General features: G+C 38.1%; 1 protein-coding gene across 11 annotated transcripts in view; it reads left to right on the forward strand.

Annotated features, from left to right (window-relative positions):
- Positions 1–374: 374 nt before the first annotated feature.
- Positions 375–16750, forward strand: part of ZNF236 (zinc finger protein 236) — a 73008-nt gene continuing 56632 nt past the window's right edge. For 4 of the 11 annotated variants that reach the window (XM_027678537.1, XM_027678544.1, XM_027678569.1 and 1 more), the window contains exons 1-4: positions 474–646; positions 9966–10108; positions 11547–11711; positions 13998–14176. In XM_027678537.1, the coding sequence (XP_027534338.1) occupies positions 586–646; positions 9966–10108; positions 11547–11711; positions 13998–14176 (548 nt within the window). In that variant the 5' untranslated portion in view covers positions 474–585. Of the gene's footprint in view, positions 392–470; positions 647–939; positions 1146–8474; positions 8502–9965; positions 10109–11546; positions 11712–13997; positions 14177–16750 lie in introns of those variants that run through there. The other 7 variants (XR_003533525.1, XM_027678589.1, XM_027678597.1 and 4 more) reach the window with 5 other exon arrangements.

A 16750-nucleotide genomic window follows, 5' to 3' on the forward strand; every position in this document is an offset into this window, starting at 1 on the left:
GAAAGCGAGACTCCAGCCCCAACAAAACCACAGAATTGTTAGCGTTGGAATGCCCTCTGGAGATCATCCAAGTCCAACCCTCCTGCCAACGCAGGGTCACACAGAGCAGATGACACAGCAACTCCTCCAGGTGGGACGCTCCTGCTGGAGCCACACGCAGGCAGACCCGGCGTGCCGGCCCCGGCGCTCGGGAGGCGCGGAGACCCCATCCGGCGCCGGCTCCCTCCCCACCCCGCTCCAGCTCCGCCGGGCGCCATCCCAGCCCCGCCCGCCACCACACCCGGATGTAGCGACCTGCCCCCCCGACCGCAGCCGGGCGGGTGCATGCGCACTGTGTGCCGCCGCCGCCCCTCACCCGCCCGTGCCCCCCGCCCGCCCGCCCGGCCCTGCCGTGAGTTCGCCGCCGGCCCGCTCGCCCCCCGCCCGTGCCCCCGCCGGGAGCGCCGCCGCCCGCCCCCCGCCGACCCTGTATAGGGCCGGGCCCGCCCGCTCGTCCCCGCCCCTCCGTCCCCCCCTCCGCCGTTGCCAAGTGTGTGTGTGTGCGTGCGCCAGGGGGGCGGGAGGGACGGGGAGGAGGGGGCGGCCATGCCGAGGGGGCGGCCCCCCGAGCCTGGCGGGGAGAGTGGCGAGCCCGGCGCCGAGGCAGGTAACGAGTGCGGCCGGGCGGGCGCGACCCGCGCCCGGGGGTGGGAGGCGAGAAGCCTCCGCGGGCTGCGCATATAGTCCCCGGATATGGGGGAGGAAGGCCGGGTCTATTGTGCGAGGGTACAGGCGGGCGGGCGGAGGGGAGGAGAGGGGAGGGAGTCGGGCCCGGCCTTGCGGAATGATACCGGGCGGGCAGCGGCGGAGCGGGGCCGGGGCGGGCCTCCTCCCGCTGCCTCCTGCCCGCGAAGTGGGGCCGTGGCTCTGGAGGCCGCTGGAGGAGGGTTTCTCGGCCCTGGCCGTCCTCCTCCTCGCTCTCCTCTTCCTGCGATGCGGTCCCGGCTCCGGGCCGGCGGGAAGGGCCCGGAGAAGAGCCTGGGCCGCCTGGCGGCCGGCATGACGGGAAGGCTCCGGCTCTTCCGCCGCTCTTTTCCCTCACCTCCTCCCTTCGGCCACACTAACGAGAGCTTCGAATGAAGGATGATAAACAAATGGAAAATGAGGTTCAACTCGTCCACTTCTCTGATTTTCAAGGAGAAAGTAGTTCTTTTTTTTTTTTTTAATTTTTTTGGGGACCTTAAAAAACATCCTTGTAGTTGTTTTCTTTGTGAGTATATGTGTAAAAAAAAAAACCACCAAAAACCCCCTGGTTTTCTTTCCCGAACATGTGTTAGTCTTCGATTTAAAAATTTTTGATTGCGTTTTACTGTTGTCGATGACTGGACAGTACTTCAGGGCAGGATTGGTTTGATGGGGGTTTTTCTGACAGTAGTTGGTAGATGGTGAGTTTTATGGCTCTTTTGAGCAGTTCATTTCTGCTGATGTTATTGGGCTTGTGTGAGCAGTATCTGATTACCGCCCACAAACTGCAAAAATACTGTGTTTCAGGTAGGCCTAAAACCCTTATCTGTGAGTTCTCCTTCAGCACAAGCAATCAGCAGTAAATTTTGGAGGGGATTTATGTTTTTTTCAATAGAACAGAGTGAGATTTCATAAAGCATCTGAATACTGTGGTTATTTCAGTCATAAAGAGTCAGTTAATATTTTCAGTATATAGTTAGAATGTCTGGTTTTCTCAATGCTTGCAGATGAGCTCTCGTTCTGCAAGGGAAATGTGTAGGTGAGCCTTCTGTGGAATATTTTTTTTTGTAGGATTGAAGTGTGCTGACAGGCAAAAAAGAATTGCTGTGCTGTTAGGTGAATGTTGGGAAGTTGAATAAAATGTTTTCTACAGTATGGAAAGCCAAATGGGCCACAGGTTCCTATCAGAAGTGGGTTTTTTGGTTGTTGTTTTGGAGTTTTTTGTTTTGGTTTGGTTTTTTTCTGTTGGGGCCATTTATCTCAGCTTTTGATGACTAAGGAATAAGCATATAAAGACAGTCCCAAAGAATTTCTGCTGTTATATTTGGGAGGTTTGGGCATTTTTAAAGTTTACTTGAACTCAAAGATCTACTTAATTCTCTAGTAGTTCTTGAAAGGTTACACATGTCATACATGCATAAGCTCCTGTAGTAATGGCATAATGCACGAATGAGAAAAAGATCAAAACTGAGACAGGCTGTCCAGGGAAAGTTCCTAGTAACTGTTCATTTTGCTTGTAGTTGGATCTTGATCTTAGACTCTTCCTATGGTAAGAGGTATATATGACTGCCAAGACTTAATGTGTTCCATCACATTCCGTATTTTTCATGTGTTTATTTCTTTTGAAAGAAATTTGCTCATTTACTAACAAAATTGTTTCATAGAGGTAGTTTGCAGACAGCGGTTTAGTATTACAAGGTGCAGGGCTACCATGAGGATTCAGAAACATCTGTAACTGCAGTGACTGTTCCTATATAGGCAAATTTTGTGGGTTCTGGTGTCTTGGGTCCTTGGGATTTCAGTAGTTTGGGAAAACAGCCAAGTCAGTGTTGGCAGGTGTCATGTTTTTTTCTACACTTCTGTATGACAAAAGAAGGTCATGAATGAGGAAGCTCCGGCTGAACAGGACAGCTTGAATTAAGGAATTTTATGTTCTGAGGACGTTTGGCTGTTTGTCCCATTCAGATACAGACTGACAAACTTTGAAAACTAGTTGTGCAACTGAAGCATAGGCTTCACTTTTAGCAGGAGGAATTTTTTTTTTAGAAAATAGCTGTTTGCAAAAATAAATTTCATATCTTTTACTTAGGAAATTGTACATTTTTAGGTTCTGTTTTAATGTGGTCCTTGGAATTCCTACAGCCTTGTTATGCTGGTGTCTATCATGGAAGAGAAGTGTTGCTCTGTAGTTGTACAGTCTGTATGTTTATGGTAATGCATCTTTGAGAGAAGATAAAGGTGAATCAGTAATGTTACGCAGCTTCCTTTAGATTTCTTCAACCGCCATGCATGTCAAAGACTAGAACAAGTTCTTTGTTCTAGGAAAATTAAATATGTTGGATAAAAAAGATGAACTCTAAGCAGCAAGAGTCAAAATAATATCGTGACCTCAATTGCTGCTGTTGTAAGATAATCTTTTTTTGGCATTGTAGTGTTTCCCCAAAACCATTTTGCAATGATTTCTTTTTTTTTTTTTTAAACTCAGTTGAACTGTTCGAATTGACTTCTCTGGGCACAAACTGAAAAATGGGAGGTTCTGTCTGAGCATGAGGAAACACTTTTTCAGTGCGAGGGTGACTGAGCAGTGACATTGGTTACAGAAGGAAGTTGTGGAGTCTCCTTCCGTAGAGAGGTCCTTTCTGTTGTACCTATGATGTTTGTCACTCAATAGCGGCAACATGAAATGAGCAGTTTTGACCTTTGTGACTATGAGATCTTTTTCAGATAGCAGAGGAGGAGTTCTTTGAACAGCAAAATGAAATATTTCAGGACATATTGAAGCATTTTTTAAGCCTAGAGTGTATGTCACATATTAAACCCAAAGGCCACTTTTGCACAAGTTTGAGCTGAATTCTTTTATGAGTGCCGTTAAAACTTGAGTATTTCATGCCTTCGGGAGGCCTGAATTGTAACAGATTTCACATATGAAGAGTGGTAAATATTAAATACACAAAGCCGAGAAACAGAGAAGATGACACAGCTCTGCAGAGCTGGCTGTATATTGTTTGCATCATTTATGATGTGAGTGTATGGACTCAGGAGAAGTTCAGTTTGGAGGCTTTACATTCCACTTTTGTATTACTGAAGAAAATTGAAACTTGAACTCCCCAGTGAAGTCTTACCAAATTTTTGTTATGTAGATTATTTTAGTAGTTGTGTATTAGGGTTTTATGTGGTGACCTTTGACTGACGAGAATAGGGGAGTCATGTCTTGCAGGCAAGAATAAAGAGGTTGAGGTATTGCTTGTGTGATGTGCTCTAAATCTTTTAAATAGGATAGGTATAGATAATTCCTTTTCAAAACATACAGGAGGACAGCTGCCCGAACTTTTGCCTTAGAAAAGATAATCATTAGATTTTAATAGTGATACTGTTGTTTGGCCATCTCACTATTCTGCAGCAAGAAAATCTGTGGTTATTTACGAGGGGCATGTTGGGTCTTAGGGAGAAGATGATAAACTTGGATCACACTGGTGTACTTTAATTCCACATTAGATCCTCACTATACTTGCAATATGTGTGTGTCTTTTCCCAAGTTATTATGCAGTTGAATGACTTGTGTTTAAGTTCTGTCTCTGTGATAACTTCAGCCCTTGTTCTGTCCCTTCTCTGTAGCTTTCTGCCAATTGCAGAAATCTTATTCCCTATTGCACTTGTGCTGATACCTTCATACCTCATTTATTCATATGCATTAAGTGCTTCCAGATATAATTAAAGTTTCTATTTGAGACCTCTCATGTCTTTCTTATGAGTTTTTTTGCTGTAGTTGGATTTTGTTCACTCCCTGGGAAAAGGATTCTCATGTAGTAAATCATTGACTTCATTCAGAAGTTTCTGTTAACACTGTTGTGGCTTGGCACAGCTAAGGGTCATGGTCTCAACCAGGAGATATCCAAATCATGTAAAAACAAACAGCTGAAAAATGGTGGCTTGGTATATTCATATGCAACTGTGGGAAAAAGGTGTGGCTCCTGTTTCGGAGTATTTAACAATAAATATGACAGTATTTACCTGAATGGCAGATGAAGCTATCAGAGTTGGTTAGGGAAATGCCAATATTTTCAGTTATCTGTGTAGGATGATGTGGATGGTGTATCTGTGTGGTGGGTTGTCCTTGGCCAGCCATGAAACATGCTCCAGCCACTTGCTCACTTTCTCTTGCAGTAGGGTGGGAGAGAGAACAGGAATGGCAAGAGCAGGAAAAAGCTTGTAGGTTGAGATGAAGACAGTTTAGTAAATAAAGTTTAAAAAAAAAGAAAGGTAAAAAAGAAAAAGGTAAAAAACCCCAAACCAAAAAACCCCTCAAGCCAGCTGAATCACCATCCCACAAAAAAGCCCAACCAAGTGATGCAAAGGCAAATGTTTGCCTTTAGTCACAGATTTTAAACACAACTGGTAGGAAGGAAGTTGACTCCATCCCAGCCAGACCCAATGCAATCCATTTAGTATCTAACCAGCTATGATGGAGCTGTTAATTCTGTGTCCTGTCAGGCTTCTCTGCTGCTGCAGTGCATTAATGTAGCTCTGCAATGTCTGGAGTCGTCTGCTCCTGAAAGGAGTGCAGCTGCTTTATGTTGGCATATGCTGAGTGATTGGCCCCTGGATGTCCGTCCCAGCAGTGCACTCCTGGAAGCCAAGTGTCTGGACTGGTACTATTTGACATTCCTGATTGCATGTTGACCAAAACATAATAAAAATACCTTGTCTTATACAAGCCAATCTTGATTGATTTCTGGATTTTGATTTGATATGTGGACTGAGAGTTAGTCTCTCCCCTTCTCTTCCCATCAGAAGTCACGAGGAATGACTTCTGTTTTGGTTTAAGAGTACTGAGCTAAATTTAATGTAAGCTGTTTCTTTTATGATTGGAGAACTAGGCAAAATGTTTTAATGATTCATTATCATTTGCATTCTATGAGTTCAAGTGCAGTATGAGGAAATGTCAGTATTGCCACCCGTTTTGTTCTCTTGTCCTACCACTTTCTTTTCACTCATAAATTAGTAAATAGGTTTTGATAGGGTCAGACCCTTTTGTCCCTAGGCTTGCCAGCTGCCATTTAACTTCAGTGACAAGTTTTCATCCACGAATTTCACAAGCTTGAGTGCTTTATTCACAGTGTCCTCTCAGTCGGATGCGAGGAGGTTATTAGAGATCTAATAAGGCTGTGCTGCATTCACAGCTGAATGAGTCCATCTGCGCCTTGCAGAGAGGACTGCAGGCTACCATGAGGCACAGTGCTGCTTACATAAGGAGGGAATGGCTTGGAGTGCTCTTATTCTGTTTTCCTCCTTCCACGCTGAGTTGTCGTCAGTGGCTTATAGCAGAGAGCACCTGCTTGCTGACTCAGCTCCCGAGGTCAAGTGTTGGTGAAGGCTGTGTCACAGCTGAGTTGACCCAAAGTGATTGCTGCTGCTCTGTGAGGGACAATAAATTTAAAATAGAAATTACAGGTTGTAGTATCAAGAGTATTTAAATAAGACTGTCTTTAAACTGAAAGTTTATTATCATTGATAGGTATTTCACAAATCTGATTCTGCTATCTATGGGCACTTTGGACAAACTGTAAGGATACAGACAAAAATACATTTGAAAGTACATACAGGCAAAAATGTGTTTGACAGTGCATACTGAGCTAAGTGCTCCCTGTTTAGTTTAATCGTTTTGATACTTGACTGTCTCTCTCAGGCTGTGATGTAATAAGGTTGATTTATGTTGCAGCCAGACTAATATGCAAATTGGAAAAAAAATAGCAAGTGATAGTAGCTTCTGCACTGTTTCCATGCAGTTCATATTAATAAATGGCAGTGTTTTAAGCTTTACACCTGTTCAGTGAGGTTTATTATTTGTTGTAGTGTGCAGATCTGAAAGAATCACTTGTTTTTTCAAAGGGTTTGTTACTCTGACAGTAATTTTGTGTTTTCTCTGTGTGTTTATGATATCACTAAGTAGCTTCTCTCTACTAAGAGCATGCCAGTTTTTTGTGTGATTGTGCTGACATTGTGTTTAATCAGTTAATGTCTTCTTGAACTAAACCCTCAAACTTTTAGTTCTGTATTGCTGACTTGAATGGCATTCAGTTAGTTCATTAATAGACAGCAGACTTCTGTTTTCGTCTGCCAGAGTATGTCTGACAATAAATAGATTGCCTAATTTGTGTACCTAATACTTATATTTTTCTGAGAGCATAAGCATCATATTATGTATTTATTATGATAATATGATAAATGATGAATTTTGTCCATTAAACACTGTGTCAGGTATGTCAGTATCTTCATTTTGTTTCCCTTTGGTACACAGAGAATGTTTAGAATTGTTGTGATTTTTTTTCAATTAACAAATTTCTCAGTGCGTTTAAAAGTACAGGGTCCATACCCCACTGCCAGCTTCTGGAACTGACATCATCTACATGTTTTTTTGGTATTCAAAAATATTAGCCTTTAGGATAGGTTCAGTATTTTGCAGTGTTTGGCTTGTTTCATGGTCCAAGTTGATGTGTGTCAAAGCACTTTTTTCTCTAATATAGGGAAAGATTGTTTTATGATGATTTATCTAAAATACAGTATTTCAGGTTATTACTTTGACTTTTATGATAGAGGTATCAGTGTAAATAAAGTTTTCATTTGGATATTAATTCTAACAAAAAACTTTGTCAAACTGTTGTTTCATTTTCATATTGAAATGGAGACAGACTCAAGCCATACTTCATGAATCTGAGACTCCTGCCTGAAAAGTCAAAATATAGCTCACTTGCTTGTTAATTTTAATTGACAGCGTCTTTCCTGTTTTTTTTCTATCTTGTTACCTCTTTCTGATTTAATAATTTCTGTCTTTTTAAAGAAAAGCTGAAATATTATCTTCTTGTATATCTCTGCAATCAGGTGGTATGATTTCATAGAAACATAGTCATCAAATTCTGTTGAAACATCACAAGATATTTAATTTTTCATTATATAGTTAAACTCTTTTTGAATTCCAGAAGAAAATTCACAGCCTGTAGATTAATCAGTATTACAGTCGATATTACAGATATGATACACATTTTAATGAAAATTATACCTAGAAATGTTATTGAACCAAAACCGGTGTCATTTAGTAATGTTATTCAGACACTAGTGGGCATGTTGCTTTTTCTGTGTTTCAAAGTTAGCACCTTTGATGTCGGTGTTACACTTTAGCTACTTCAATTGCTTACGAATTGTTTTTGTATATTGTCCGGTGACTTTGATCTTAAGAGTGACTTTAAAGATAATAATCTCTTTGGTTGAAGGAGAAGGTTTGAAGGCCTTTCTAAAGTCGTGGATTGGATCATTTTTCAGTTGTCAATTTAAAGTGAGAGGTTAGGCTTTCATGGGGTTGAACAATGACTCCTTTTTCTAGGGGAAAGGAAAGCCTTCTACATTACGTTTTCATATAGCCCAAGTATCAGAGTAGATTTTTCTTCCACATCTCTTGTCCTGTCAGTATTTACAGAAACTGATTTTGTGTCCTTTATTCAACTCAGGGGTATTTATCACAAGGATGCTTGAAGGACCGTGTCTTTTAGTTAAAGCTGTGGTTTTTAGTTATTGAAGAAATGCGACCATTTCAGGGTTGTTATTGATAGTGTCTGCATATACTATGAATGTGCAACTGAGAGTCCGTTAAAGGATGCAGTAGGTTAAGTTTACACATCATAAATATTTGTGATACTTACATCTTTCTGTTACAGAGAAATACTTTATAACTAAACTTTGCAAAGCAGAAGTTAATTGGGCATCTCGGTCCAGAAATGGGAAGTGTAAGTCCCTAGGACGTTGGCTTTACTTTTTGCCCAAAATATATTGTGCTGAAATGTTTCCTACAGCTTCCTCAACTACAAGCTTTTAAAGTCTATTCGTGAGAATTTTAGCAAGCAAAAAATATGGTCAGGACATAAGGTACTGATTTTTTTTTTTTTTCCCCCCTTGTAAATGTTGTGGTGAATGAGACAGGACTTTGAAGTGGGTGCAGTACTGAGCAGAAATACTATATGAATTGTAATCTTTGATTTCCTCTGAGGAAATGTAAACAGAATGCTGTAAACTTCTACTTATGTTGTTACTTCCTGTGCCTAATTCTTATGTTCATGGTGGAAAGTACTGACTTAAAGAGAAACATCAGGCCTCGTGTGTCTAGATAACAAAATCAATGTTCCCTTCTTTTTGTGTTCTGTTGTTGATGTAGTTGGAGCTGTAGGAATGTTTGAAACTGAATTCTGTGGATTTTTTCTCTTCAGTGTCCCTAACCTGCAGCACAAGTCAATCAATTTTTATTTTCATTTTAATAATACTGCTTTGAATGATATAAGTCCTCCTGCCAATTGCTTTTCTTCAAGTTATTCTTAAATAAAGATAACTTCTGTAGTAATACGGTATCTTCTCAAATGTAAAATGTGTTTAACTTAGTTGGATTAATATTTTCCGTATATCATAAAGTATTTATAGGTTTGACTTTGGCCATTTGAGCAAGAGGATATAGACGCTTGGAACTTGTATATCCAAAGTTGTGTGATTTTTAGGAGTTCAAAACAAGAAAACTGTATGGGCTTAGACTGGGTCTGTTTAAAGAAAAATACATCTCTTTCTTCATTGACTTAACATGTACACAGTTTGATTTGGCAGTTTATTGCCTCTCCCTCAGCTATTTGAAACAGTGGTGTTGGTTTTACAACTCTAAAGGTTTTAATATAGGTTTTAATAAAGGTTTTACATTGCCAAGTGTAGAAGAAAGAAAAGATATCCAAATTTTTCTTAAGGAAAAAAAAGAGAGAGAGAGAAGTGGTGTAGGGCAGAAAACTTGAATAGTCAGAACTACTGACTATGTAATTTTTAAAAGTCTTAGAAACGCGTGACGTAATATTATTAAAAGCAACCCTTCTCAGTATCTTACTCATACCTGGTGTATCTGGCAGAGTTTTATTCTGTTGCAAATTTGATGGGTGTTTATGAAGCACAGGAAGAATTTATTTCAAATTACTAGGAAAAGGTGATTGTTTATCTCTTTAGCAACTGGCAGTATGGATATATGTGGTTGATCTGTTGTCAGTGAAAGCAGTAATTTTTATGCCTGATATCTGCAAGATCCCTTGAATTTAGAGTGTTGTATAAGTCAGAATCTTAGAGGAGTTGAAGTAGTTTCTGCTTCAAAAAGTTCGTTTTTTTACAATAAATTATAAGTAGATGAAATATGACTTTATACAAATGTTTTGATTGTTGTTTTGTAGATGATGTTCTGACATCGAATATAGAGAACGGAAATTTTCCCTACCAAGTACCTAACTTGCATAAGTGCGAGATTTGTTTGCTATCTTTTCCAAAAGAGACCCAGTTCCAGCGCCATATGAGGGATCATGAGCAAAATGACAAGGTATGAATTCTAGTAGATATAACCAATGTATAATGACATTCTCATAAACTATCTAGTAAAGCTAACACAACACATCTTTTCCGTTTTTTTAGTCACACCACTAAAAATTACTACTTGGGGACCTCAGTTAAGTTTCTTCTCTTTCATGTTTTCTCACATTTCCTTTGAGACAGGACCTTACTTTGATGTTGTTTAGTTAGATTGCTGTTTCCAGATCAGTAATTTTTAATTTTAGCTATTTTCTTTGACTTAAAAAATATTCAGGTAGATGAGAAAGTGTATGGGTTTCTTTCAGTCAAATTTTCAAAGTGATTCTATATATTAGCAATAAAAAGAAAATAATACTTGTATTGATTAACTGGACCTCACTAATAAGCTAATTTAGTATGTATGTATTAGGCAGCAGACTAATGTCATCACTTTAGCTGCTTACTAATCAAATTTAGGAAAGAATGAGAAAAATACAGATATGTGGTTCAGACTGGACTGACTTTTTAAATGAAACTTTTGCGACAGGTTGCATCTGTAATATGAGGCATTTAATTTCTTTTCCTTGCTTTCTGTTTCACAAAGCTGGAACTACTTACATGTGATGGAAAAATAATTTTATTACTTTTTGAGGTAGTTGTACATACAGATTAATTTTTACAAAATGTAGCACTTTGAGATAATTTATCTATACAAAGAACAACTTACAGAAGATTCAATGTTGTAGGGTTGATATATGGCTGTTAAAACCATGCTGTTGCAGTTATGTAAGAGCTTTTATATCTAGAAGTGAAGGTGCTCTTAAAAAATGAAAACTGATCGTGCAGATACCAACTGAAGAGCAGTCAATCCTAGTATAAACTAAGTGTTTTGCTGTTTTGATTATTAATTTTGCTTACAAAGATTTCATAGACTCATAGAATATCCCGACTTGGAAGGGATCCCCAAGGATCTCTGAGTCCAGCTCCTGGCCCTGCACAGGACTACCCCATGTGCCTGAGAGTGTTGTCCAAATGCTTCTTGAACTCTTTTAGGCTTGGGGCTGTGATCACTTCCCTGGGGAGCCTGTTCCAGCACCCAACCACCCTCTGGGTGAATCATGATTACAGTTAAAGTAGGAAAATATGTCTCCATCTCTTGCTTGTTCCTCTCTACTGCTAACTTCATTCTCCTCGGATGGTCTCAGTTTTGAACCTCTGCTTTACTTAATTCCCCTGCTTTCTTTCCCCATACGCTCTTGAAATGCTATATTTGTATCTTCAGTAGTGAGATGCAAAGGAGATAAAATAATTAAGATTGATATTGTTAAGGATCATTATCATATGTAGGTACTTGAACTGCTCTTCTATTTTTAACATTTTGATTTGTATGGTTATATGTGTCACCCAGGGTATATGTAACTTATGGGAAGACTGAATTTTGTCTTTATTTTTGTGATTTTAACGAACAGCCTCACCGATGTGACCAGTGTCCGATGTCATTTAATGTTGAATTCAACTTGACACTTCATAAATGTACTCACAATGGCGAAGATCCTACGTGTCCTGTGTGCAACAAGAAATTCTCCAGAGTAGCCAGTCTGAAAGCTCATATAATGCTACATGAGAAAGAGGAGGTAATTCATTAAGCGTCATAACTTAAATTTTGAAAAGACATGTCATAATGGTTGTATTTAATCCCTTACCTGTATGCTTTAGGTTGGAGGAGTAAATAAATTATTTGATTCAAAAGAAATAAAAAACTTTTAGTGTGGAGTCTGTTTTAATAATAGTTACAGAAATTAATAAGCTGGATATAACTAAGTGTTCCCATCATATCTTTGTTAACAAAGAGGATCTGTGCTCGTTTGACATATATATATAAATATTAACTGATTGGTTATTTACAAATACTTTTATTTTGAAGATATTTCTGTGACTTCATCTACATAAGCCCACATGTAATAATCTGGGTGATCGTGTTTCATGGCAGATGACATGGTGAGACACTCTCACCATCTATAGAAATAGATGAAGTTGTTCCCTTATCTACAACTCCCACTTGTGTTTTTGAGTGATGGTTTTGCTTCAGAGTGCTTCGTGTTTCTTTCCCTCTCAAAATTTAATTTTCCATTTTTATAAGGCGTTGTTTGAATTCTTAGCAAACAGTTAATACATAGTGGTGTTTTGCACACTTTATAGGCATTACTGCATTATTGCAGTTTCCAGAGTTGATTGCACTGCCCAAAATACCAAGTTTTCAATCAAGTAATTGCTCCTTCCCCCTGTGAAGGCTTTTTTAAAATTACACTTTATGTTGGAGAATTGGAGCTAAACCACTGTGATCATCTGGCTTCTAATCATAAACATAACAGTGGTACGTTTCTCCATGCCAACTGCAGACAGCTTTACAGCAGTTTTGACCACTAAGTTTGGGATAATAGGCCTGTTTATACTTGTCTAATCGAGGCAGGGTATACCATGTGTAGAGATTGTATTCCTTTAATCATGTTTTAGTTCACGTTTTGTCACATACACAGCCAAGTTAAGTGGACTTCAGCACAGTTTTGTTGCATGTTAATGTATCTATAATGATACATGACTTAATGGGTATTATTAAGGAAACTTGATTTATAAATGGCTAAAAACATCAGAATAAGGAAACTAAACATCAAAAAAGACACTTGAGAGTGATTTTTGATGTTCATTTCTGGCACTAAGTGATTTTTCATGCACTTCAGCAGCATTTTGATACTTGGTGCAGATGTCAGAAGAATAGGCTGTGTGATGCCTTCTAATTTAAAATTCAATCTGCAGCTTGAACATTAAATTTATAAAGATATGAATACCTTTCAATTGCTAATGAATGTATTCTTATAATGCCCAATATTTTTATGATGAAACAGAGATGAATGTAACAATTAATTCACAGAGAACTGCAGGAATAACTTGCCCAGTACTTATGCCTAGGACCTGTAAGAGATCTGGAATTTGAACTTGAAGCAGAGGTTATTGACGATCTGAAGTTATTGATGTCTGAAGTTACTTACGCACACCAGTGAGGAACATTTAACAGAGATAATGGATATTTTTAGACATTTAAGCTTAACTCTCAGCTTAGATTTTGTAAAATAAAGATAGAATGACAAAAATAAAGGATTTTGTAAAGCAAAAGGAAGTCAAGAGCTTTTAATTTTCATTGAAACAATATTTGACTTTGATTCTGCCTCTGAATTTCAGAGAAGTGGCAATAGTTTTGCATTAAACATCAGAAGTATAATTTTCATTCTAAATGTCATGGAATAATAATATAACTGGAAAATGGTGTGTTTAACACTGCTGTAAAATTAATGGGTTATCTGTCAGAAGTATTATGTGTCCCTATTGATTTCTGTCAGCTTTTCTGTGAAGATAGCTTAAGAAAATTCAGCACTGACTGTGGTGGGATCACTGTTTAAAAATGACGGTCTGTATGATTTTAACCAGTAAAAGTGAGAAATCCCTGCCTCTACACTTAAGATGCTTGTGGTTAGAAAGTAGTATTTATTACAAATGTTTCTGTAGACCATAGTGTAATGGCACTGAGGTAAGTTTCTGTGTGTGTCTTGAATCAGCCTACCAAGGAAATAGGGAGTGGTGATGATGGTACTGAAGTGCTTGCTTCTGCTGCCATGTGAACTTTTTTCAGAATTCGGTTTCAGTGGAATTTCTTCAAATATAAATATTAATATAATCTTGCAGTGATTATTGTTCATGATTTATATTATGGGACTCATAAACTTTTTTTGCTGTATACTTTTATTGCTGCTTGCTTCCAGCTGACAGTGTCCATAGAAGGATACATTAATCTGCTTGAGCAAAGCTTGTGTATGTACTGCTCTTTGGGAATATTTTTAAAAATCAGTGTCTATTATGTCTTTCAGAATCTTATCTGTTCAGAGTGTGGAGATGAATTCACTTTACAGAGTCAGCTGTCCATACACATGGAAGAACATCGTCAAGAATTGGCAGGCAGCAGAATCCACAGCTGCAAATCTTGCAAAAAGGAATTTGAAACTTCCTCACAGCTAAAGGAGCATATGAAAACTCACTATAAAATAAGGTGACGATCATGGGATTGTAACAAAATGAGCAGATGCTGGTTTTATGGTGATAGCTTGGAAAAGCAGGAGTAGCTTTTCTAGTCAGCAAAATACCATGATTGATGCAGATAATTTCTTTTCTTTGGTATGGTATTATGAAATGGCATTTCCTTTTTTAAACTTTGCTAAAGTTGGTTATTTTTGGAGGCCTTTCCCCCCCCGCCTCCGTTTTTGTATTTAGGCACACATACTAAGCATAGTTCATTTGCTAGCTATTTGTAAACATGGGTTAAGTTTTCTGATGCAAAGTGATTTTTTGAAGTGTGTTTATGATTTTAAAGGCTGATAGCAGTACATTGAAGCAAATGTATATTAATTTTACATAGCCTTTATTATAATGACAAAAGTTCTCATGATTGCCTTCTGCAAAGAAAAGTTGTTCATTGCAGTTTAATTGTTTTTTGCAAGCGGTCCTCATCACAACCTCCCATGAGTTTCTTGTAAATCTGAAAAAGCACAAAATGAAGGTAAAAGAGGCCTGACAAATGTTGTTCTTATTCTTGGTGGATATTTGTTCTGTCCTTTCTTTCAGCTCTCTAGTTTAACTTTACTTTTAGGAATGTGAGAATTTTTTTAAGTAAGAAGGAAGAAAAACTTAGTTCTGTTGGTTTAGTGAATATATTTAAAAAAGCCTAAAGTCTTGACTAGTGATTTCTCTTTTAATCTTTTCTCAGTTTCTGTAAAAAACAGATGGGGAAAATTACCTATTTAAAACCAAGAAATACTGGCTATTTCCAGGTTTTTTTGTTAGCAGATGATACAGGTTCTAAGATCTTAATAGTTGTGTTCCAGAAGGTTGAAAAAAGTATTGTTGTAGATTTCCATTTGCAAACAGAAATTTAAGGGTTTGAAGTATCAAGTTATGTTTGTATTGGGTTATATAAATGTACCATATCGCATACAAAAAGCATTCTTATTGTGGACATCTCCTGTGTAGAGATGTTAGGATGAATAAAGAATAGAGTGAGTATAATATAATGGTTGTGATCTTGAGAGAATATTATGTGTGCCCCATGCTGACATAAAAGACATCTAAGTGCTTCATGATCATTTGTTTATTTTCCTAAACCTGGATTATTTCTGGATTCAGTACTTTCTTATATGACATACATCTTATTTATCAGTTCAGATGTAGAAACATGTTGCAGTTGTGTTCCATAAACTACTGTCTGTACTGGTGCTGTGCTGTCCTTTAACCAGCAGTACCAATACAACCGATGTATATGAGCAGGGTTAATGACTTGATTTAGTGTTCCCGCTCCAGTTCATCACAAAGCTAATGCAGCTCAGGCCTGTGTTTCACAGAAATAATTTTGAAAGGAAAAAATGGGGAAGTTCAGATTTTATTGTTGAATGTGAAAAGATTATTAATGAATTACGAAAAGTTAATGTTTGGTCTAACTCAGTTATGGAGAGTGTATTTAAAGTTCAAAGACACACATCAATTTGACTACTGTTTTTCAGTGTAAAATAAGCTTCAGAGATTTTTTTAGGATTTAAAATGATTAAGAGCTTTGTTCCTTTAAGTTTTTTTCATAGAGTGGTTGCACTTTAATTGCCAAAAAGGTAATCATTCTCTGAATCATTTGTATGGAAGACTATTATGAAGTTTTTAGATTTAAATTTAATACTAATTTAAATTCAGTATCTAGCTTTTGCTGAAAAGAAAGTGGTCATTCTGACTCTAAATGATGAAGTAATTTAGAAGGTGATCTGATCTTTAATGATTGTCCCTACAACTGCCTCCAGATCAGATATTATTTTTGTTCTTAAAGTACTGCAGATACAGTTAAGACACGTGCTCATCAAAGAGTGCATTCTGACAATCAGGCTGGTCTAGATCTGTCCTGAGGTGAAAAGAAGAGGTTGTAACATCTGTACTGTTCTCTCTCCTTATCTTCAGTTTTCAGTTGACTTATTCTGGATACTTTTAAAAATTTTAGTAGATATAATTAATATGTAAAATTAAAATACATTACCCAGACTGTGCTCATTCTTTAAGGTTATAAAAGGACTTTAAAAATACATGTAGTTTTTTTTAAGTAATTGGAAGGGAAAATGTGCTTTCCTTTAAATATACACTGAACATTTATGTTCTTCTAGAGTGGAAAAATGCAGCATTTGAGAAGTTTAATGATTTCTTGTGTTATGCACAGACTATTACTTCCCTGCTATTTTTTTCTATTATACAACTTGTCTTTTAATGTGGTGGTGTGCTTTGTACTTTTGCTCCACATTAGCTAATTCTTTCAGTTGTTATTTAAAATTGTTTAATATCAGCTAGAATTAAGCAGTACTGAGAGGCTGGATTAATGTATAGGTGTTGTTACTCGGGCAGTATGGAAGAGAATTGAATGCCCTCAATACTGTACTGGTTTGCCTGCTGCCTTGTGGCTTCTGCTTGTTTTCCTGAGTTGTTGTGATGGTCTGCAAAATGTACGTTTTTTCCTTTTTTTTTCAGTCAGTTTTCCACATTGCTGTTGACCTTTCTCAGTTGACATTAAGTGTTGACATTTAAACTAGTTTGATTTGTA

Source organism: Neopelma chrysocephalum, unplaced genomic scaffold (assembly GCF_003984885.1).
Source record: "Neopelma chrysocephalum unplaced genomic scaffold, ASM398488v2 Primary Assembly neopelma1_22b, whole genome shotgun sequence".
NCBI classification, from domain to species: domain Eukaryota; kingdom Metazoa; phylum Chordata; class Aves; order Passeriformes; family Pipridae; genus Neopelma; species Neopelma chrysocephalum.